At 43.1% G+C, this 23794-nt stretch overlaps 2 protein-coding genes across 10 annotated transcripts in view; one reads left to right on the top strand and one right to left on the bottom strand.

Annotated features, from left to right (window-relative positions):
• tnrc6a.L (trinucleotide repeat containing 6A L homeolog) overlaps window positions 1-7306 on the top strand; it is a 62909-nt gene extending 55603 nt beyond the window's left edge. For all 9 annotated transcript variants that reach the window (XM_018236550.2, XM_018236555.2, XM_018236553.2 and 6 more), the window contains 4 exons: window positions 862-1080; window positions 1995-2065; window positions 2140-2279; window positions 4848-7306. In XM_018236550.2, coding sequence (XP_018092039.1) covers window positions 862-1080; window positions 1995-2065; window positions 2140-2279; window positions 4848-5214 — 797 coding nt within the window. In that variant the 3' untranslated portion in view covers window positions 5215-7306. The remainder of the gene's footprint in view (window positions 1-861; window positions 1081-1994; window positions 2066-2139; window positions 2280-4847) is intronic.
• A 1125-nt stretch (window positions 7307-8431) lies between these two features.
• Window positions 8432-23794, bottom strand: part of LOC108701642 — a 35079-nt gene continuing 19716 nt past the window's right edge. The window contains exons 5-10 of the mRNA XM_018236546.2: window positions 23197-23360; window positions 22108-22270; window positions 17607-17798; window positions 17285-17515; window positions 10642-10783; window positions 8432-10268 (exon numbers count right to left, since the gene is read on the bottom strand). Coding sequence (XP_018092035.1) covers window positions 10194-10268; window positions 10642-10783; window positions 17285-17515; window positions 17607-17798; window positions 22108-22270; window positions 23197-23360 — 967 coding nt within the window. The 3' untranslated portion in view covers window positions 8432-10193. The remainder of the gene's footprint in view (window positions 10269-10641; window positions 10784-17284; window positions 17516-17606; window positions 17799-22107; window positions 22271-23196; window positions 23361-23794) is intronic.

Below are 23794 nucleotides of genomic sequence, written 5' to 3'. Positions count from 1 at the left end.
TTGCAGTGTCATTTAGAAATAAAAACATCATAAAAATCTTGACAGAATCCCTTTTAATGGATACTGTCATGGAAAACATTTTTTTTTTTGCAAAACACATCCGTTAATAGTGCTGCTCCAACAGAATTCTGCACTGAAATCCATTTCTCAAAAGAGCAAACAGATTTTTTTTTTTTAATTCAATTTTGAAATCTGACATAGGGCTAGACATTTTGTTCGTTTCCCAGCTGCCCCAGTCATGTGACTTGTGCCTGCACTTTAGGATGGAATTACTTTTGGGCAGGCTGTTATTTCTCCTACTTAATGTAACTGAATCAGTCTCAGTGGGACTTGGCTTTTACTATTTCGTGCTTTTCTTAGATCTTCCAGGGAGCTGTTATCTTGTGTTAGGGAGCGGTTATCTAGTTTCCTTCCCATTGTTCTTTTGTTACGCTGCTGGGGAGGGGGTGATATCACTCCAACTTGCAGTACAGCAGTAAAGAGTGGCTGAAGTTTATCAGAGCACAAGTCACATGACTGGGGGCAGCTGGGAAATTGACAGTATGTCTAGCCCCGTGTCAGATTTCAGAATTTAATATAACAAAATCTGTTTGCTCTTTTGAGAAATAGATTTCAGTGCAGAATTCTGCTGGATCAGCACTATTAACTGATGCGTTTTGAAAAAAACATGTTTTCCCATGATAGTATCCCTTTAAACATACACAACATATTTTGGGACTAGCACCGAGGGGAGTTGCATTTTCACTCTTTTTTGGTTGTTTATGGTTTAAGGTCCTTCCTCCGGTTTGCCGCAAGGCTTTTGTTTCCTAGATTTAACAAGTTTAGTAACACCGTATATAATTTGCTTATTTCTTTTTACAGTAAGAAACAGTGATCCCAAACCTACTTGGTCTCCTGGTTCCGTCGCTAACACTTCTCTGGCTCATGAACTGTGGAAAGTCCCTTTGCCATCTAAAAACATCAGTGCTCCGTCCAGGCCTCCCCCAGGGCTGACCGGTCAGAAGCCTCCTTTATCCACCTGGGATACCAACTCCCTGCGTCTTGGTGGGTGGGGCAATTCTGACTCAAGATACACTCCAGGTAAGTGTCCCTTGCTTCTATTTCTGCTTATCTGCTCAGCTAGACTTTACAGAAAAACCGAAAGGTAAAGTTTCCCTTAAGTTTTAGAAAATATATTAGCTGATTTCAGTCTTCCATGTATTCCTACCAGTTTCTCCTATGAGGAAAGGCTTTCTTTCCCACCTGTTTTGGCTTTGTCTCTATAATTCCATCATGAGCTTTTCTGACGGGCTAGTCCTCCAGTGACGGACAAATTGCTATCTCCTTGTAAGAGATTACCATCACATGACCCGTGTGATAATAAAAAAAATACATATTTTAAAACACTGCAGAGTGTAATTGGTTAATTTGGAACATCAAATCTGCCATTGATCCGACTTGACTCAAACTACATAGGTCACCATCCCCCCCGACAGAATTCTGGTAGGTGTAGTTTACCAACATCTGGAGGGTCGGACACAGCAGCAGCAAAGCTGCCCATTGGGCATGTGTGACATAAGCCGTGGCACCCACGTACCCAAAGCTCCGCACATACTTTGACACGGGGGGGGGGGGAGCCGTGGCGCATCCAACCCCAGCAGCACTCACACACAGACCCAGAATGACACACAGCAGAGAGGCAGCCCAGCTGATCGTATCTGAGGTTTGGCCACAGAGAAGGAACACGCTGGTTCCTCTCATAGCTAAGCAGAAGTCGCAGTTCACTCAGTGGGACCATGCTTGACTCCCCATGTTGAGCTGTCTCTCCTTTAAGGCAGACTGCCCACCCTCCCTTGCTCACTGTCAACGCCGATCGCCGTCTACCAGAAACATTACAGCGATCGACATCCTGGGCACCCCTGATATAAGGAATACATCCATCTACATCCATTACCAGTGCCAGAACCTTTCCTATTTCTGCCTGTTGGATGTAACTCTACTTTTATTCTTGCTAGGTTCGACCTGGAGTGAAAACAGCTCAGGGAGAATAACAAATTGGCTAGTTCTGAAAAACCTCACACCTCAGGTGAGTAACATTCTGCATTGTACATGTTTGATGTTCTCCTGGCATGCAGTGTTCTAACTCCCGTTTTCTTGCAGATTGATGGCTCTACTCTGCGTACTCTGTGCATGCAGCATGGGCCTTTGATAACATTCCACCTGAACCTGCCCCATGGTACTGCTCTTGTCCGTTACAGTTCCAAGGAAGAGGTAGTGAAGGCACAAAAGTCTCTGCACATGTAAGTTTTTTTTTTTTTTTTTTAATATTGGGATCTCCTAGTACTGTGAATAATTCACTCGCACCTTTTCATGGCCTAAGGTGCAACTACATACTTCCTAACTCCATAGTTCAAGCATGGGCAGCTTACTGTCTTCAGGCTAAACTGCAACTTCCCTCTGGGAAATGTTCTACCATTACCCATCATTCAACCCGTTGAATCCTTAGTAGGTGCTGTGTAATGGTGTCTTAAAGGAGAAAGAAAGGTTAAAACTAAGTAAGCCTTATCAGAAAGGTCCACCTCAATATACCAGTAAACCCTCAAAGTAATTCTGCTCTGAGTCCTCTGTTAAAAGAAACACAGCATTTCTTTCCTTCTATTGTGTACTCATGGGCTTCTTTATCAGACTTCCTGTTTTCAGCTTAAACCTCCTTGCCCCGGGCGTGAGCATGCTCAGTTTGCTCCTCTTCCCCCCCCCCCCCCCCTCTGTAATCTGAGCCCAGAGCTATGAGTGAGCAGGGAGAGACTCAGGCAGGAACTGATGTCACACCAAACTAATACTGCAGCTGCTATCCTAAACAAACAGAGAGCTTCTAGAGCTTTTTACAGAATAAATATAGTGTTATAGCTTGCACTATTGCAGCTAATCTATTGGGAATAAACTGCCGTAGCTTTCCTTCTCCTTTAAGCTGCCAGTGAGCGGAGGATTTGCCTGCGTGTATATTATCTCGTCTAGTTGATCTAAACTTTTAAGGCCCATGTATGGGGGGGTGGGGGGTACTATTGCTGTTCTGTCATTGTCCCACTTGATTTTACACCTTAACATCCAAAGTGAAATTGCAATCTGCTCCAAATTAATTGGTGGGGGGAAATATTAAAGGAGAACTATTGTGAAAATAAAAATGTAATGAACACGTCATCATACTTAAATAACAAACTTTCTAAATACAATCAATTAAATATTTTGCATTGTTTCTTCAATAATCAAGATCTAACAAAATAACTGCCTTTTGCACAAATTCTGCATGTAGAGAGACATGATGTCTGGTGATTTCAATAGAGTGAGCTCTAATACATCTTCTAGGCAAAAGGAGCCCCCCTATAAGATATATTGGATCTAACTGTCAATGAATATCTGACACCCAACTCCTGCATGAAAAGAGAAATGTAGAGAACACAGGGATGTTGCCTATTAGACACACCTATAGGTTTTAACCTGGGTGTGTTGGCCCCCAACTATGACTGCATATTTTGGCATTTACTACTATTTGTAAAACTGATTGACCAAGGTATTAACTACACAAAATTTCATACAATTTGTTGGTTCGGGGATCGAATGAGTTTAGTGGATGTGATCAGTGGATGCACCTTTTCAGCCAGTGCATGGTGTATCGGCAGATTCTGTTCTAATGCTACGAGTTCTCTGCATGAATGTTGAGAATAGGAAGGGGGTCACACTGTGTGAGATCCATCATTTGGTCCACATATGAAGCGTTACATCGATAATCCATTTATGGATCCGTAAGGCGTTAGCTCATATGGGTGATGCCCATATAGTTAGTTCTAGTTAGCTGCTAGCTACACCTGTTGTGTGACTTCATCAGAATGAGAATTGGGCCTTTGCTACTGCATTGCTGCTGTGATAAGGTTCACATTAGTTGCCTGCAGCAGACAAAATAAAGCCAAGTCTGTTTTTTTTGTCTGCCCTGTGTTGCTATTAAGTGCAGGTTTTTTGTTTTTTTAATTTGGTTTTTCAATAGGGAGAGGAGGGAAGGGGTTGGGAATGTACAAACAAAACAAGCAAATAAACATACAATTTAGTCTGCATTAAATTCTGTGTGCATAATATTCACAACAAAACTGTTAGTGATACATGTCTATCTTATCTCATGCCAGGAGGGTTAGCTGGGTGTATGAAGGCAGGAGGTAAGGGGCTCATGTTCTGGGTGCACATCTAGCCATGGGGGCATCCTCTGGCTTCATATGTCGGTTTATGTTTATTAGCCCTTTATTTACCAAATACAGCCAGTGTTGCATTGTGGGGGGTTGGGGGACATCCAGTGCATTACTACGGATTTCTTGGCTTAATACAGAGCGGTTTTAATGAGAATTCTAGATCTAGTTAACGGAAGCAGGCCCTCCACTATTCCCAGCAGGCGTGTCAGTCCCAGGGAATGACCGCTGTTCTTGTAAGTGCTCAACCACTTTGGACTAAAAGCTGAAGACCAGGTTGGACTCCCAAACCATATAATAAAAGTTGGCATCAGGCTGTTGGCATTTGGGGCATCTGGCTTTGAGGGTTCTACCGAGCTTCTTTAGCTTAATCGGTGTCATATAGAGCTGGTGTGTGAATTTGAATTGAATAAGTCGGTCTTTAATCGGTATCAGGAAGCCGTACAGGCCCTCAATGGCCTCCTGAGCCTAATGAGTGGATCTCTTACCTGCCATTTTTGTTGAGCTTTAGCGAATGGGTCTGGAGAGCAGAGTAGTAATGACCTATAGAGCCTGGACACCAGTTTACCTTTTCTATTAAGTGCAGGTTTAACAATCAGTCGAATTAATACTTTTTTTTTTTTTGCCCCCCAACAGGTGTGTTTTAGGGAACACTACTATACTTGCTGAGTTTGCCAGTGAAGAGGAGATAAGTCGTTTCTTTGCACAAGGCCAGTCTCTGACTCCTTCCCCCGGCTGGCAGTCCCTTGGCTCTGGGCACAGCCGACTAGGATCCCTAGACAGTCCTCACAGCATCTCGAACCGTGGAGATATCAATCACTGGAACAGTCCGGGAGCTTCTGGCTCTAGCTCTGGAGACCTTCATGGCACTTCTCTCTGGGGCACCCCGAATTATTCAACAAGCTTATGGGGTAACCCGAGTAATGAGGGCAGGGGCTTGAGCAGTCCATCACCTGTCCCCGCTTTCCTTTCTGTTGACCAGTTAAACGGAGAGCCCATGTAGCCTTTCTTCTATGACCTCAACTGTCAATTTGCTAAAGCAGCCAGTTGGCTGGACTGTTCACCCTTATCAAATCTGCAGGCTCTGCAGACAGCTCTTCTGCACACTTTCCTTGCAGCCCAAAACATATCAGTTTGAAATACTTGAAATCATGCAGGCCAATATTATAATGTGAAAAAGGAGAAAAATTCTCTCTATATATCTATATATCTATATCTATATATCTATATCTATATATCTATATATAGATATATATATTTACACTTCCACATTAGCGCTATTCATATGATAACTGCGTACAGTGAGCTGTGTGTATCCACTTGTAGGTTTTCAATTCCATTTCTTCCCCCACACACACACTTTATATTTTCCTGACAAAGTTTGAACTTATTTTTTTCTTTCTTTTTTTTTGTTGCACTGGACGGTGCTCCGTACCTTTTTTTATTTTGCGATGATTAGAAGCAACAGCTCAAGTGTAAACTGTTTACTCTTAACGTGTGTACTTAAAAAGCAGAAAGCAGATAACTGATAATGCTCATTATTTCTAAGATGCCTTGATGTACCTACCTTATTGTGGTATTACAAAGTTCTAGCTGCTTCACAGCGTCGGTCGGTGGCGGCGTATTGCGGAGCAACGCCTCACTGACGGCTCCTGCGCTGAAAGCGGTAACGATAACTGACGGTTAAAATTGTTTTTAAGATAAGAAAAAGTATTGCACCAGGTTTTCGTGACTAAACCTAATATAATTTAGCTCTACAGTTTTAATAAAAAAATTAAAATTAAAAAAAAAATCTAAAAAATGTATAAAATGTTAAAAAAAAAAAAAAAAAAAGTAGCCACAGCTGTGACGTACACCCTACATGTGCCAGTAGGGGGCAGCACTTTCAAAAAAGGCTTTGCATTTTCTTTTTTTTTTTTTTTTAAGAGATCCCCAGTCTTAGGGTTCTCTTGTTTACAGATTTTTCTTTATATATATTTTGTTTTTATTTTATTTTAGGTTTTTTTTTTTCATTTTGATGGGGAGGAAAAGGAGTTCTTAATTTTGTTTTCAAATAAATGTTTACTCTTCCATCGATTTAAGGAGAAAAAGTACTTGTGGTAAGAATGCGTTTTCTCTGGCAGTCAGTGTTTGCGCTTTTCCTTTCTCCCGTCCCCCCCTTTTCCCGTGCGAGTGTGTGAGATTCCGGACTCTTTCAATAATCAAATAAAAGGGGAAAAATGGCTCTCAGGAACAAGATGAAAATAACACTTTCCTTCTCCCCACTGTAAATACATATAAATACAGTATATGAGAATTAAAAAAAAAAATGCAACGTTTTAGCACTAACCGTGCTAATTTCTCAAAGACTTTCCTCTCTGCCAAAAACTTCCCCATTAAAGCTTTCTAAAGCCAAGATTAACCGTAAAAAAATACAAAAAAAAAACTGCTATGATGCTGTGTCTTAGTGAGTAGCCTGGAGATTTGCCGATAACCAATATAGGCTCGGGTTTTCGTGTTCCTTTAAGTGGTCCTGTGTCTGCTTTGTGACAGTGTTTTATCCATGTTCTCGTTCGTTCGTACCTTTTTTTTGTTTTTTAAAAAAAAGCTGATTATTTAGTAACTATGCACATTTATGCACATTGTTAACCGAGTACTGGGCTGATGATGATGATGATGATGATGATGGATTTTGTTTGTTCTTCTGGTGTGTTGTATAAAAAAAAAAGTGTATTTTTTAAATGTCTAGAAGTCCACAATTGCAAAAGACTTTACTCTCAAAAGGAACAAGTTACATATTTTTTTTTTTTTTTGCCATAAATGGTGTTATGCTAGTTTGGCCGATTTTTTTTAATTCAGACGCTGGACAAGGGTAAATGTATGTAAATCAATCCCACTTTCCCCCGACCCCTGTATAAAGCTTTTCACCACAGATTAAGGTCAGGAATAACCAGCACCGTAACACTCGCCAGTTCCACTACTGATTCTACCGTCACCCCTGCACCCTCTCCCCCCCCACCCATCGGCAAAATACTGCAAAGCAGTGCCATGATAATCTCCCGGTCAAGCTAGGCATATCACGTTTGACTTTAAAAAAAAAAAAGAATCCCTGCCCCTTTAAATGTGGTGAAAAATCTCTTCCTTGACCCCTTCACTGCCAGGGGTGTAGTAAAACAAATATAAGAAATATGTTGTCGAGTCCCCACAATTTGATCTCTAGGATATTCAAAGCCAGTGGTATTTTTATGTGCTTGTTTTTATATGTAAATAGAAAGGATACTCTACAAGGTGCATTCGATTTTACTGTACAATTCCACGATGGTTCTTAAAACTGGGTGCAATTTGGCTTCCCGGGGACCGATACTGCTGTCCCCTCCCCCTCTACTACACAACGTTTGCCATTTTCTCATTGCCTTGATTCAGATTGCTTTGTGTCAGCCGATACAAATCAACTTTTGTGGCTTTTTAACTGTTTACGATAGAGAATGATTGTACAATTTACGTTTTTTTTTTTTTTTTAAATTGTTTTGATGAAGTTCGTCCCCGTCGAGCGTCGGCGGCTCTTCCGAGGCCCGTCCTACACGCCCCCGAGGGTCGAGAGAGTAGTGAACCATGGTTTCTTTCTGCTGCTTAGCAATTCTTTCTTTTTGATTTCCCTTTTTTTTTTTTTTTTTGATGTGGAAGGTGTTTTTTAGGGATGCACCGAATCCAGGATTCGCTTTGGGATTCAGCCTTTTTCAGCAGGATTTGGCCCAAATCAGAGTCCTAATTTGCATATGCAAATTAGGGGTGAGGAGGGAAAAAACGTGATTTCAGGATTCAGCCAGGATTAGGCCTTTTTTAGTGGGATTTGGCCGAATCCTTCTGCCCGGCAGCACCAATTCAGAGTCCTAATTTGCATATGCTAATTAGGGACGAGGAGGGAAATTATGTGACTTGGGTTTTTCCCTTTTTCAGCGGGATTTGGCCGAATCCTTCTTCCCAGCAGCACCTAATCAGTCCTAATTTGCATATGCAAATAAGGGCGACGAGGGAAATTACGTGACTTTTTGTAAAAAATTTTTCCCCTTTCCACCCCTAATTTGCATATGCAAATTAGTTTTCAGGTTCCGTATTCGGCCGAATCTTTCGCGAAGGATTCGGGGGTTCGGCCGAATCCAAAATAGTGGATTTGCTGCATCCCTGGTGTTTTTTTAATGCAGTCTGAAAAGAGAAAAAAAAAAATACACACAGTAGAAATGTTGAATATGCTCGGACTGTATTTAGTGTTGTAACTTGTGATGAATAATCAGAGGAGAAGTGTAATATTGTATAATGTACGAGGCCAGCGCGCCTTGAAACGAAATAGCCTTAGTTTATCTGGGATCACCTTAGAGGACTTTGCCAGAACATGTATCTAACTGTACTATCATGCACTAAGCTCAGAACTTGAATATTATACAGGACACAGCCGCTTGGAAATTTTTGCTTTTGATATTTAACACTTGAGTATATGCTTCGTACCGCCTTTATACCTCAGTTCGAGAACAACCCAGCAGTGACTAAATAGCATAACTTTCTTTCTTTTTTTTTTTAAAAGCACATTTGTCCTGCTCCGCGTGGTGCTTAACGGCCCGCCGGTGTTCCTATTGGGTAGCTGACCTACCAATAAGTGCGCTGTGATCCTCGTACGATAGTCATTTCAAGACAAGCCTTCTGTATTTCAGTAAAACTTATTTTACCTGTAACTTATTACGAACAGTACTGTAGTGAATAATTGCCCTGTTGCTGTTGGAATGTTTTTTGTTTTTTTTTTTGCGCGGTATTATGATGTACAAGCCCTCCACCGCCAAGTCTGTTCGACTACGACCCCAGGCGTCCTCCGAGAGCCAGCAGACGCCGGCGGGATTCGTAATCGAACAGCCTCGAAGGCACGGAGGGCCCGTCACCCTTTGCTCGACAAGGTGTTGCGAGACTTGCGTTCGGACAGCAAAAGGACTAATGCGTCTGAAAGGCTTACAATAAATTGCAACTCGCGTCTCTCTTCTGTAGGGCTTGATTTAAATATATAAAAAAACAATAAAGAAAATTAAAATAAAAAAATTAAAAAAAAAAACCAAAGCTAGCTTCGTGACACTTCACCGGAGGAGATAGTTTTCTCATTGATTAGCTGCCCTCCAGACACTTGAAATAGGGAGTGTTTATTTACAGCAGTTTTATTGTATTGTTCAAATGCTTGAATGCTTCCTGTCTTTCTTTTTTTTTTTTTTGTTTGTTTTATGAAGCTTATGTAATTAATAAAGTATGGTTGCTCTTACACCGTTTCCCGCTGCTTCTGTTATTGGTCCAGCAGTGAAATTGATGCTTCTTTATAATGGAGCTGTGCCGACCCCCATGGATGCTTCCTGGTACCACTTTTATTCACTTTAACTTTGCTTTCTAAACATGTAACCATATCCAATCAGAAGAGAGCTGATGTCCTCCTTAAAGTCCAGATATTCGTCATACTTTGTAGACCCTTCATGACATATGGAAGAAAAAAACCTCTCCAACTCTCACCAACTCAATTGTCTTTTCAACAAAGGTGCAGTGAGTTCCCATAGAGCAGGGAATCCCCAACCTTTTTTTTTTTTTTTTTACCCGTGAGCAACATTCAGATGTACAAAGAGTTGGGGAGCAACACAAGCACAAAAAAAGTCTCTGATGTGACATGGCTGTGATTGGCTATTTGGTAGACCCTATCTGGACAGGCAACCTACAGATGACTCAGTTTGGCAATACACGTTTTTTATATATACAACCAAAACTTGCCTCCAAGCCTGGAATTCAAAAATAAGCACCTGCTTTGAGGCCACCGAGAGCAACATCCAAAGGGTTGCTCACGAGCTACTGGTTGGGGATCACTACCATAGAGAATGAAAGGCAGAGGGTGGCGTCGTATAGTCTTAGTCCCAACTTGGCTTTGGTAGCCCGTACCCTCACCCTCTCGCTGGCCACAGTTCATCTCCCAATGGTAGAAAGCACCTATGCAGTCCAGCTTCTCTCCGTGTTCACCAGTTCCATTCCTTCAAAGTACGAGTGAGGTCTGCGTGCGTGAAACTGAAAGACACAACAAGTTGCTCATCAGTCTATCTGAGCAAAGATAACCCCCTGAAATCTGAGAGCCAGCCTCATATAAAGTATTCCAAAATGACTGAAAATCAGACTAGTCCCTGCCCATCTACTGTATGTGCCAATGCAGAGAACTCCAGCTACTCTGGCCTTGTGTGCTTTGTAGTGTTTGGGGTATGCACTGTGCCCCCCCATATCAACACAACTTGCCTTGTCTGTTTTTAGAACTGGAATCTTTGGCCCCCCTTATTAATTTAGTTTCCATTCTATGGCACTGTTGATTTTCTTTCCTTTGCTTAAATGTCACTCCCCATACTACGGTTAAAGTGAGACATGAATATGTATGTTAAATGGCACATACTGGAGACTGCAGTGAGAGCTGGTGCAGGATGGGAAAAGGAGTCCAGTGAATGGGTTCCATTGGCCAGCTGGACACGGACACATCACTTGCTTTCCCGGAGTCGATCATTAGATCATTTATACTGCTCCCGCTGGTCTCCAACCTAAGGGCAAATAGAAATCATGAAACTGCAAGTTTCTCCTCTTTTCCTCAGACACAGTTATGCAGAACTGTAATCGTATGGTCTCTGCCCCAGTAGAGCTGACAATCTAAGGACCCAGTAATGTCCTAATCATTAGGAGCCAATAAGCTGCTGCACTTGCCTGTTTTTGGAGTACTCCATGCAAACCCATGCAGATACAGCGAGAAAGTACCTTGGTCAGAATTGATCAGTGGGCTCCAGTGCTGAGCCACTACAATTTATTTTACCAATCATTTTTAGAGCAACCCAAAAGGGACCTCTGTCTAAAAATGATTTAAAATTGCTAACAGTTTGCAGTTTGTCTCCCTCCTCCCCAAAAGTACTAATGCGTTGATTGGACCTTCACTAGGGTGACTGCTCTAGACCTTATTCATATGTTTGTCTACATCAGTTTCAGCCATAGATCCAACTAGAAGGGATGGGAAACCCTGCACTTCTATTGGGGAAATAACAACTCTGCATTTTCAGTGTGTGTTTGGGAAAGCAGGTCTATTCAGTAGTTTGCAGCAGAATCCCTTAGTCTGAAGTAGACAATGGGAGTTTCAGGCACAATTATATATGAACAATGGGGCTCACAGTTCTGCACAATAATTGCTCTCCAGTTAATCTCGGCCCCTATGAAAACCATTATTACTCATGACCGCAATCTGCACTGTTTACTGTTAGCCAAAAATCTAAACTGCCAAATCATGGAACCCAGCACTACTAAGATAGTAGGACCCAAATTATTCATTCTTGGACCCTGTCCAGTAAGTAGAGTGATCTCCATTTAAAGAAATTGACATCTAAATAGAGCAAAACCCTGGTCTATCCTTTCCATGCCCTGTTATGGCCTTGAGCTACCACTCTTTGCTCCATGTATCTGGCAGAACTTCCACCTGTGGTGGCTCTGCATGGAGTCCACGATAACAAATGTTCTATTGTTTAAAGTTGGCCATTCCTGGGCTAACATGGTCTTCTACCCAAGCCAGTAACAAAATGTAGAGGGGTTTTGCGGAGAGCATCATATTCAGAGTGAGGGACTAGGAGGTGCCTGGTTGCTAGGCTTGGTCCTCCAAATTACAAATTCTATTCCTGTATACATATAAATATCTCCCAAACCCCCTGGTACAACCAGCTTGCTGCAGCTATCCTGAAGCAGTCACATGCCTTCATTTTTATATATTGCACTGCAAATAGGACATATGGGTTCCTGGTGAGGAGGAGGAGGTTGAAGATCTGGGCAGATTGGGGTTGTCAAGGTATGCTGATGTCCTGTTTCTTAGGTCAGTGACAATCACTGTGCCATTGATTTAAGGTGCCCATACATGGCCAGATCTGCTTGTTTGACCCACGTTCTAGGCCAAAACTGGATCATTGTACGGGCAGCAATTAGAGACCCATCAGGAGAGGACTTAATCAACTGTCAGGATTTTCAACACTGCCTTGTTGGGCAGAAATCAGGTAGGCCCAAACAGACTTGTTCTGAAAGGGCAAAATCTGCATCTTAAATCTGTCCGACTATGGCCACCTTTAGGGCAGAAACACGTGGAGATTGGGGGAGACTCCGTTATCCGATGACAAATCGCCTCTTCTTCGGGCGACTAATCTCCCCAAACTGCCTTCCCGCTGGCTAGAATCTAAATCGCCAATGACACATGGAGCACTCGCCTCACAAGGAAACTTTAGAGGATTTAGATTCTAGCAGGCGAGAATGCATTGCGGGAAGATTAGTCGCCCGAAGAAGAGGCGATTTGTTACTGAGCTACTAATCTCCCCGAGTGTCTCTGCCCGAAGTGTGTAAGTGAGCATAGAAGCTCTGGTTCCACATTAGCTACGCCCCCATATGTTTTCTGCATATCCAGCTGATGGATCCCCAGTTGCCGGAAGCTGATACCTATTTAAAGGATAATACAATGGCTCCAGCCAATTATGGAGGCTCTGGAACTGCAACCCAAAGTTTTTCCTGGTTTCATGATGTTTGAATAATGGCACAACAGGATGGAAACATCACAACAGGAAACCAGTCTCTAATTGAGGGGCTCACGTGTGAGGGATCCCTTAACTGCTGCCAGATTGCACATTCTAGAATCCCATGGCACTGTTAAAGGGGAACTAAAGCTCAAAACAAAACTGGGCTTGAAATGCAACACCTTATGTTTTGGGCTTCCAGGGCCACCTCAGCCCTTTAGCATCAATACAACTCAGTGAGAGGTGCCATATCTATAATGCTCAGTCTATTGTTGCTTATACTCTGGCTTTTGCCAGGGAAGGGACTATACCAGCTCCTATGGGCTCTAAAATTCATTAGGTCTCCTGCGTCTATTTGCCAGTATGGCTACTCCTTCTACTGATTGTTATTTACAAATGCTGCTCAGGGAGGAGGCAGCAGCAACAGAAGAGCAGGTTCAGGGCAGGATGGATGTTGATATGGAAAAGGTCAGCGTTCATGTGAAGCTACACGTGTCTGCGCTGTGTGAGCCCCCCAACCTGTCGGAATCTCTATGCAGTGACATGAATCTTCTCTGCTTCCTGCTGTCCCCAATATCATTCTCTCTCTCTCTCTCTCTGCAGCTGCTGCAGTCACTATGCGGAGGGGAGTATATCCATGACAACAGCTCAGCCAATTAGATTGCACCCGGGTACCACTGCTAGAAAGGTAATAAGGTTTACAGGGAGCTTTCTGATTGGTTAAACCCCCCCCCCCCCCGTGCTAGGAAAGGGGGGCGCTGTATATCTTATATATCTTACCAGGTTTTCTGAGGTGTTTGGACTAGATGCTCTGTTTCTTATCCTTAAATTCACAGATGTAGCTGGACTACAACACCCCACATTCATTTACATATAATCAAGGGAAACAGCATGCTGGGGGTGGTAGTCCAGCAACATCTTGGAACCTGAGGTTAAGAAATGGGGATGTAGAGGAAGATGCAGTTATGGAATACTTTGGAGCAAGTAACACACGGGGGCCAGATGACCATCAGTTAACTACTACCAAGTTAGTAGGAGAGGCCTCCCCCAGGAGGCCCTAATTATTAATCTATGACCACCCCTCTTCCCAAAAAGCAGAATGGGACCCTTATGAAACTAGATGTCCCTTGAGCTAATAGTGACTTCTTGAATCCACCCACCCACACCCAATTATTCCGAAACCTTTCCTATGGTTCACCCAAGCCCCTCACCCTGCAACTGCAAACTCCACTTTCCAATCTCTTGGAGCCCCTGACTGGAGGAACCCCTATACCCCCTCTGATGGTGGCCCTGCATGGGAGCCTTGCACAAAAGTAACCTGCACCAGTGGGTGTTTTCAAGAAGAGGACCACCAACGTGGGTGCTTCTAATGTTTTCAAATGTCATCCTGTAATACAGGGGTTCAAGCTGATATAAACACAGTGGGACGTGAATGTGGCCCTCTCCTACCAGGTCTGCCTGGGGCTCCTGTGTGATCTGATCCAATCACTGGCCTACATGGACACAGCAGCAATTCAGGCAAAGGTCTATTCATCTGAAGTCCAAATGAGCAGAACTGTCCTTTCTTATAGAAAGTTCTCCTGCTCTTCCCTCACTCCCTATTCCACCATCTCCTTGTTATCATGACACCCCCTTCCCATGTGTCTCACCCCAAGCTTTAATCACTGTCTCTCGCTGCCTACTCATCCACCCCCTCATGCCTCTCTCATGCGCCTCTGGGAATGCTGGGAGTGGGCTGCTCCAGGTTCCTTGCCCAGGGAATTCTCAGCTCCTATTTTTCTCTGCGTGTGATACCTAGAGGAGTTCATGAGAAATGAATGAATGGTTTGCTTAATGTATCTGTAAAAAGAGAACCAAAAAAAACGCACTGCAGTATTTTATCTTTTAACTCCTCTAGTACCAGACAAGGAGAAGGCAAGGAACAAGGCTGCCCACAGCTCTCCATAACTGCTACTCCCATCATCCCCTGCCAAACTCAGGTACTGGAAACTTTTTTTTTTACAAGGCAAAATCATAAAATCATAGATGCAACTTTGCCCCAGTGACCCAATTTGTTTTCATCTTTTCATTCTGCAGTAGGAGTGTCAGAGCTTCAGGCTGGCTCCATAACTCTTATCTCAGTGCTGTCCAACTTCTCTGATATTGAAGACTGGAATTTTTCTGGCCTAAATGGTGGAGGGCAGATAATGGAAGCCAGTGTAAGCCACTCCCTGTTTTTAAACTACACCCACCTAAACCACACCACAAGACTATGTCCACATTAATGGTGGTAACACACCAAAAACCAAATGGTTGATGATATTAATCATCACTCATATGAGAAAAAAGTTGTCATATTAAGACATACCCTTAAGTCCATATGTCTCACCTCACCTAAGGCTAGGGCCAGACGATGGATAGGAATGTGGATTCTCTACAAGCAGAGAATAAGCTGCCCTGCTGCTCCCCTTGTTTTGAAGGTGCAGTGCGGATTTCAGCGCAAAATTCAAAATGTTGCATTTTGGTGATGAAATCTGCCACGTCTGCCTGCTTCCACGCAGAAACAATGCTTTCACGTGCAGGCACAGCACGAGCGGTGGAGCAGCAAGGGAGCGGATTATTGGCCTGCGTTAAAGGAACCCCATAATAACTATTTCCAAATGCAAACAAACCCCCAATACAGACCCATGCCAAGTTTACCCCCCTCAGGGAGAGTATGGCATACACAAAAACAGAGTGGGGCAGGCAGTTAGTGGCTCACACAGGCAGAGTAAAGAGCCATTAGCTCGAAACATGTTGTGAATAAAAAAACCTTGCAGCACAGTTTCTGCGGTTTTATGTTCCTGTTTGTCCACAACCTAAAAGATTTGGCATTTGCATTGCTTCTAATTTGGGACAGAAGCTGTGGCGCAGGAGCCCTATCGTGACACTGGTACAAACTTTTTATTTTTTCAGAGTAAGGCAGGCAGAGTATGGCACATACAGGCAGCGTAGGGCACAAAGAGGCAGTATAGGGCAGACAGAGTATGGTACATACAGTCAGAATAGGGCAGGAAGAGTATGGCACACACAGGCAGGGTAGGGAGGAAGAGTATGGCACACACATGCAACATAGGACAGGAAGAGTAGAGAGGTGTGAACAGATGAATAGTGTAGACATTCTGATACTGAGGTGTGAACAATCTAAGGTCTTAGGCTAGGGCCCATACATGCGGATCTCAGCCTCCGTTTCTCTGCAGGCCAAGAATCTGCTCCCCTGCTGCTCCTCCACTTGTGCTCTGCCTGTACCCGGAAGCATTGTTCCAGTGCGTTTCGCTATGAAATCTGTCCTGCACAGGGGAGCAGCAGGGCAGTAGATTCTCCGCTTGCAGAGACTCTGCAGTCCTATCCATCACCTGGCCCTAGTCTCAGAGATGTGTAACAATACAGGGGGATTACAGGTATGAACAATGCAGTTATTTGGCAGTACTGATGCCTTTTAACACTTACAAAAGGTAAGCAATCACAGCAACCAGATTTTGATGTGAGGTGCCACACAATGGGGACCACGGGCCGCCAATTGGACAGCACTGCTCTAGCTTTTGGACTGGGAGCACCAGAGAGAACTTTGTATGGAAGGTCAGTCTAAGTATTAGGTGTGCTGGTAGTATTGCTTGATGTATCCATTACTCTAGCTTCCATACCTACAGGCTGACCTCAGGCCCAAGGCAAACCCTCGTCTCCAGCTCCATGTTTCTCTAGGCACTTCAGTTCTTGCTCCACCTACTTTATACCAGCTCCAAACCTAGCTCATTTCCTAACATCTAAATGGATATTTGCTAATTGTATTCCCATATCAAGCATTGTCATTTCAGCCCTGCACCTCCTGGAATAAGACGAGTTGAGCTCCATTATTAAAAGGAAAAAAAAGCCTCCTTGTGCAAAATGTGTTTTTGATTTGCTGTGGAATTTAGCACCGTGGGCAATCTCTGTGTGTGCTGCCTGAGATCCTGATAAAGAACAGGAGTAGTCATTTCCTTGGTGTAATTAGCAGGTATTTACGTTATAGAAGGCTTATATATCATAGACACCCGCTAAACTATTGTATATCTATCTTAATATGTTTACATGTTTACATGGTGTAACACCTGCTTGGAGCATGATGTTGGTACATTCCCTAGAAAAGGGAACCATTTGTGTGTGTGGGGGCAACAGATGTACTGCAGTCACAGTATATATATATATATATATATATATATATATATATATATATATATATATATATATATATATATATATGTACGTTATAATCTATAATATTCCACAACTCGTTACATGGATTATCCATTAGTCCCTGCGCCAGTGGATTTTATAATCTAAAGTCCCTATCACATTCACACACACTAGAGTCAGTTTCTGTGTATTCGGAGTGTTGAAGGAAACTGCAGTACCCACAGGTAAGATGATTGGTTGCTATGGGTTTCTAGACCAGGAGCAAACTTGGCACATTTTATTGCACCCCAAGTATTATTTAATGGCTTATGACTGAGTTACCTGGGAGGATCACCCACTGGCGGCTGCATTGGGCTGGTCTGTACACATTTCTGTGCCCCCTCCTGGCACCCGCACACACAGCTGCCCAGCGCCTGTAGGGGGAACACTTCTTCAGAACTGCTGAAAGCTGGGTTATCCAGAGAGTTCAAGGAGGCTGAGGCCGTCAGCCATGTCTGAGACGGACACCAAAAATGAGTGGGGACATCATCAAACCTGCTGAAGCGCCTGTAACTGTAACGAAACAAAATGTCATCCCTGGGGAAAATACAATATGGCAGTCTGGTGCCGATAAACTGTATAAAGTGCCAACTGGGATTTGTACCTGCTCTGCGTCTGAGCCAATTTCTGCTGCAGGATCTGCGTCTGGAATCTCCGGACAAGAATATAAACAACAGCTGCGGCGCAAATGATGATGCAGAGCACAATGGCGCAAGCAATGGCCGTCAGGCGCTGGTGAGTCATCCGGTAATCACATGTCTGCCCCATGTACCAGAAGTCTCTTCCAACTGGGCACCTGAATAGTAAAGAGCACATAAAATGACCAATTAGAGATAAGTCCTGCCCACAACATGTGTCACATTACTCTGGAAGTAACGTCACATAAGGGATATTATATATATATAGAATTGGCACTGTATTTATTTTGCTGTGTGTCAGGGGTATAATACATGGAATCGGCACTGTATTTACTCTTCTGTATGTTCTAGGGTACTCTATTTATCCTGCCATGTGTTCTGGGGTATTCTACATGGAATTGGCACTGTATTTATCCTGCTGTGAGTTCTGGGGTATTATACATGGAATTGGCACTGTATTTATCCTGTCGTGTGTTCTGGGGTATTATACATGGAATTGGCACTGTATTTATCTGTCGTGTGTTCTGGGGTATTATACATGGAATTGGCACTGTATTTATCTGTCGTGTGTTCTGGGGTATTATACATGGAATTGGCACTGTATTTATCTGCCGTGTGTTCTGGGGTATTATACATGGAATTGGTACTGTATTTATCTGTCGTGTGTTCTGGGGTATTATACATGGAATTGGCACTGTATTTATCTGCCGTGTGTTCTGGGGTATTATACATGGAATTGGTACTGTATTTATCCTGCTGTTTGTTCTGGGGTATTATACATGGAATTGGTACTGTATTTATCCTGCTGTTTGTTCTGGGGTATTATACATGGAATTGGTACTGTATTTATCCTGCTGTGTGTTCTGGGGTATTATACATGGAATTGGTACTGTATTTATCTGCCGTGTGTTCTGGGGTATTATACATGGAATTGGTACTGTATTTATCCTGCTGTTTGTTCTGGGGTATTATACATGGAATTGGTACTGTATTTATCCTGCTGTGTGTTCTGGGGTATTATACATGGAATTGGTACTGTATTTATCCTGCCTGTCATGTATTCTGGGGTATTATACATGGAATTGGCACTGTATTTATCCTGCCGTGTGTTCTGGGGTATTATACATGGAATTGGTACTGTATTTATCCTGCCTGTCATGTATTCTGGGGTATTATACATGGAATTCGCACTGTATTTATCCTGCTGTTTGTTCTGGGGTATTATACATGTAATTGGTACTGTATTTATCCTGCCGTGTGTTCTGGGGTATTATACATGGAATTGGTACTGTATTTATCCTGCCTGTCATGTATTCTGGGGTATTATACATGGAATTGGCACTGTATTTATCCTGCCGTGTGTTCTGGGGTATTATACATGTAATTGGTACTGTATTTATCCTGCCGTGTGTTCTGGGGTATTATACATGGAATTGGTACTGTATTTATCCTGCCTGTCATGTATTCTGGGGTATTATACATGGAATTGGCACTGTATTTATCCTGCCGTGTGTTCTGGGGTATTATACATGGAATTGGTACTGTATTTATCCTGCCGTGTGTTCTGGGTTATTATACATTGAATTGGTACTGTATTTTTCCTGCTGTGTGTTCTGGGGTATTATACATGGAATTGGCACTGTATTTATCCTGCTGTGTGTTCTGGGGTATTATACATGGAATTGGTACTGTATTTATCCTGCTGTTTGTTCTGGGGTATTATACATGGAATTGGTACTGTATTTATCCTGCTGTGTGTTCTGGGGTATTATACATGGAATTGGTACTGTATTTATCCTGCCTGTCATGTATTCTGGGGTATTATAAATGGAATTGGCACTGTATTTATCCTGCTGTTTGTTCTGGGGTATTATACATGGAATTGGTACTGTATTTATCCTGCCGTGTGTTCTGGGTTATTATACATTGAATTGGTACTGTATTTTTCCTGCTGTGTGTTCTGGGGTATTATACATGGAATTGGCACTGTATTTATCCTGCTGTGTGTTCTGGGGTATTATACATGGAATTGGTACTGTATTTATCCTGCTGTGTGTTCTGGGGTATTATACATGGAATTGGTACTGTATTTATCTGCCGTGTGTTCTGGGGTATTATACATGGAATTGGTACTGTATTTATCCTGCTGTTTGTTCTGGGGTATTATACATGGAATTGGTACTGTATTTATCCTGCTGTGTGTTCTGGGGTATTATACATGGAATTGGTACTGTATTTATCCTGCCTGTCATGTATTCTGGGGTATTATACATGGAATTGGCACTGTATTTATCCTGCCGTGTGTTCTGGGGTATTATACATGGAATTGGTACTGTATTTATCCTGCCTGTCATGTATTCTGGGGTATTATACATGGAATTCGCACTGTATTTATCCTGCTGTTTGTTCTGGGGTATTATACATGTAATTGGTACTGTATTTATCCTGCCGTGTGTTCTGGGGTATTATACATGGAATTGGTACTGTATTTATCCTGCCTGTCATGTATTCTGGGGTATTATACATGGAATTGGCACTGTATTTATCCTGCCGTGTGTTCTGGGGTATTATACATGTAATTGGTACTGTATTTATCCTGCCGTGTGTTCTGGGGTATTATACATGGAATTGGTACTGTATTTATCCTGCCTGTCATGTATTCTGGGGTATTATACATGGAATTGGCACTGTATTTATCCTGCCGTGTGTTCTGGGGTATTATACATGGAATTGGTACTGTATTTATCCTGCCGTGTGTTCTGGGTTATTATACATTGAATTGGTACTGTATTTTTCCTGCTGTGTGTTCTGGGTATTATACATGGAATTGGCACTGTATTTATCCTGCTGTGTGTTCTGGGGTATTATACATGGAATTGGTACTGTATTTATCCTGCTGTTTGTTCTGGGGTATTATACATGGAATTGGTACTGTATTTATCCTGCTGTGTGTTCTGGGGTATTATACATGGAATTGGTACTGTATTTATCCTGCCTGTCATGTATTCTGGGGTATTATAAATGGAATTGGCACTGTATTTATCCTGCTGTTTGTTCTGGGGTATTATACATGGAATTGGTACTGTATTTATCCTGCCGTGTGTTCTGGGTTATTATACATTGAATTGGTACTGTATTTTTCCTGCTGTGTGTTCTGGGGTATTATACATGGAATTGGCACTGTATTTATCCTGCTGTGTGTTCTGGGGTATTATACATGGAATTGGTACTGTATTTATCCTGCTGTGTGTTCTGGGGTATTATACATGGAATTGGTACTGTATTTATCCTGCCTGTCATGTATTCTGGGGTATTATACATGGAATTGGCACTGTATTTATCCTGCTGTGTGTTCTGGGGTATTATACATGGAATTGGCACTGTATTTATCCTGCTGTGTGTTCTGGGGTATTATACATGGAATTGGCACTGTATTTATCCTGCTGTGTGTTCTGGGGTATTATACATGGAATTGGCACTGTATTTATCCTGCTGTGTGTTCTGGGGTATTATACATGGAATTGGCACTGTATTTATCCTGCCGTGTGTTCTGGGTTATTATACATGGAATTGGTACTGTATTTATCCTGCTGTGTGTTCTGGGGTATTATACATGGAATTGGCACTGTATTTATCCTGCCGTGTGTTCTGGGGTATTATACATGGAATTGGTACTGTATTTATCCTGCCGTGTGTTCTGGGTTATTATACATGGAATTGGTACTGTATTTATCCTGCTGTTTGTTCTGGGGTATTATACATGGAATTGGCACTGTATTTATCCTGCTGTTTGTTCTGGGGTATTATACATGGAATTGGCACTGAATTTATCCTGCTGTTTGTTCTGGGGTATTATACATGGAATTGGTACTGTATTTATCCTGCCTGTCATGTATTCTGGGGTATTATACATGGAATTGGTACTGTATTTATCCTGCTGTGTGTTCTGGGGTATTATAAATGGAATTGGCACTGTATTTATCCTGCCATGTGTTCTGGGGTATTATACATGGAATTGGTACTGTATTTATCCTGCAGTGTGTTCTGGGTTATTATACATGGAATTGGTACTGTATTTATCCTGCTGTTTGTTCTGGGGTATTATACATGGAATTGGCACTGAATTTATCCTGCTGTTTGTTCTGGGGTATTATACATGGAATTGGTACTGTATTTATCCTGCCTGTCATGTATTCTGGGGTATTATACATGGAATTGGCACTGTATTTATCCTGCCGTGTGTTCTGGGGTATTATACATGGAATTGGCACTATATTTATCCTGCCGTGTGTTCTGGGGTATTATACATGGAATTGGCACTATATTTATCCTGCCGTGTGTTCTGGGGTATTATACATGGAACTGTTACTGTACTTGTGCTGCTGTGTATTTTGGGGTATTCAACGTGTAATTGACCCTGTATTTATCCTGTCATGAGTTCTTGCTTATTATACGTGTCCAACTCACTGGCACTCTGGTTCTTGCTCCTTACGGTGGACGCAGATGCCTCGGTTGTGGCAGAAGCCGCTGTGGCAGGGAGAATGGCAGCGAGCACCGAGGGAGCGGACAGACAAGCACTGGAAGCCCAGCGGGCAGGAGAGCCAGTCTGTGCAGGGGTCTGCATGATATTCTGAGGGGGAAACACAACATGTCAGGAAGGTCACTGCCCACAAATAAAGTGAGTACAGATCAGTTTCTATTAATAACTAACATTTCTCCTGACTGGTGCTTGTTATAAACAGAGCTGTCCTGGGCCCCCATTACTTAAAATTCGACCTGCAGTGTCCAATTGCTGCTACTGAACTTCATATCTGCTTATCAGTGGATGCTGGGAGTTGTAGTTCAACAGTTGAAGGCTGCATGCGGGGAAGCTCAAATATGAAGTGACACCATCTTGCCTTATGATACACTCCATCCTACAGTAAACAGACCCCCCTTGTCTTATTATACACACTATTGCACCATTGCAGACCCTTCCCCTGCCTTGAGTTTCTATACAGCAAAACTGGATCCAGAAAGGACTGTCTGCTGCCTAATGACAGAACATCGGTTCATTTGCTCTTCACAGACTTTAGTTTCCCACAGAAGGCTGATCAATAGCAGGAATGTACTGAGGGGATCTGGAGGGCAGCAGCCAGGAGGGCAGGTCAGTAGGTCAGACCCCGACTGAGATGTTACCATATTAATTATAGAAAAAGAAACAAGCCCCCACCCACAGACAGACAGACCAGCAGAGGGGCCTGGACTCCTTCCCCATCAGTCAATAAAACATGGCTGGAAACAGAAAAACAAGAGCTGGTAAGTTATACAGCTGACAGTTAGGTAACTAGATCAGTGGAGTAACTAGAAGTTGCTGGGCTCCACAGAAATTAAATATTAGGGCCCTCAAAATATGAAGAGATTGTTTTGTTTTACCAATATATGTTGAAATCGCTCATTATTTGGGCCTCATGGGACCCCTATACCTCCTGGGCCCCCCTGCAGCTGCAGTGTCTGCTTCCTCAGTAGTTACTCCCCTGACTCTGTATTAATAAGCTTGACACCGGGTCTACTCACCTGCCATGGAGACACTACGGACTCTGGAGGTAAAGCTGTCCTCTGACCGATGCGACGCCCGAAACAGCCAGGTAGGGTCACTAAGGGCGAGCTCCAGGGTGTCTGACATTGCACTGCCGGCTTCCACTCTCAGCTGCACTCCATAGTCCAGCACCTTGTCCAGCCTACATGGAGAAGAGCAAAGTTTCTTGTCATCCATTGGTCTAGGTCTGGCAGGGGCAAAAATTTGCACCCCTGGGTCCCTCATACTAATGTATATTTCTGCTAGCTAACAGCTCCTGCCCAACAATCCCCTTGGCTGGCAAGAAGGCAAATCATCACAGGACATTATCAGGCAGGGTCAGACAAACCCGGTGGGCCCCAGGCTCCTGTGGGCCCAGATCCACACCCTGCCTTCTTTTTCCTTTTTTCACACAATGAATACAGTGGGCTTGCATGTGCGCTTACTCTTACACGCATGCGCGCTTGTACACATATACGCGCATGCAAGCTCACTAGTACGCACATGCGCTCTCTCGCATATGTGCTGCCTGAGCAGCGCATCAGGTGGACGATGGAGAGGGGCCCTGCGACAGGAGCCCCGGGCCCCCCAGTCCGA

Source organism: Xenopus laevis, chromosome 9_10L (genome assembly GCF_017654675.1).
Source record: "Xenopus laevis strain J_2021 chromosome 9_10L, Xenopus_laevis_v10.1, whole genome shotgun sequence".
In the NCBI taxonomy this organism is placed as follows: domain Eukaryota; kingdom Metazoa; phylum Chordata; class Amphibia; order Anura; family Pipidae; genus Xenopus; species Xenopus laevis.
This window is presented reverse-complemented; position numbering and strand designations above follow the sequence as displayed.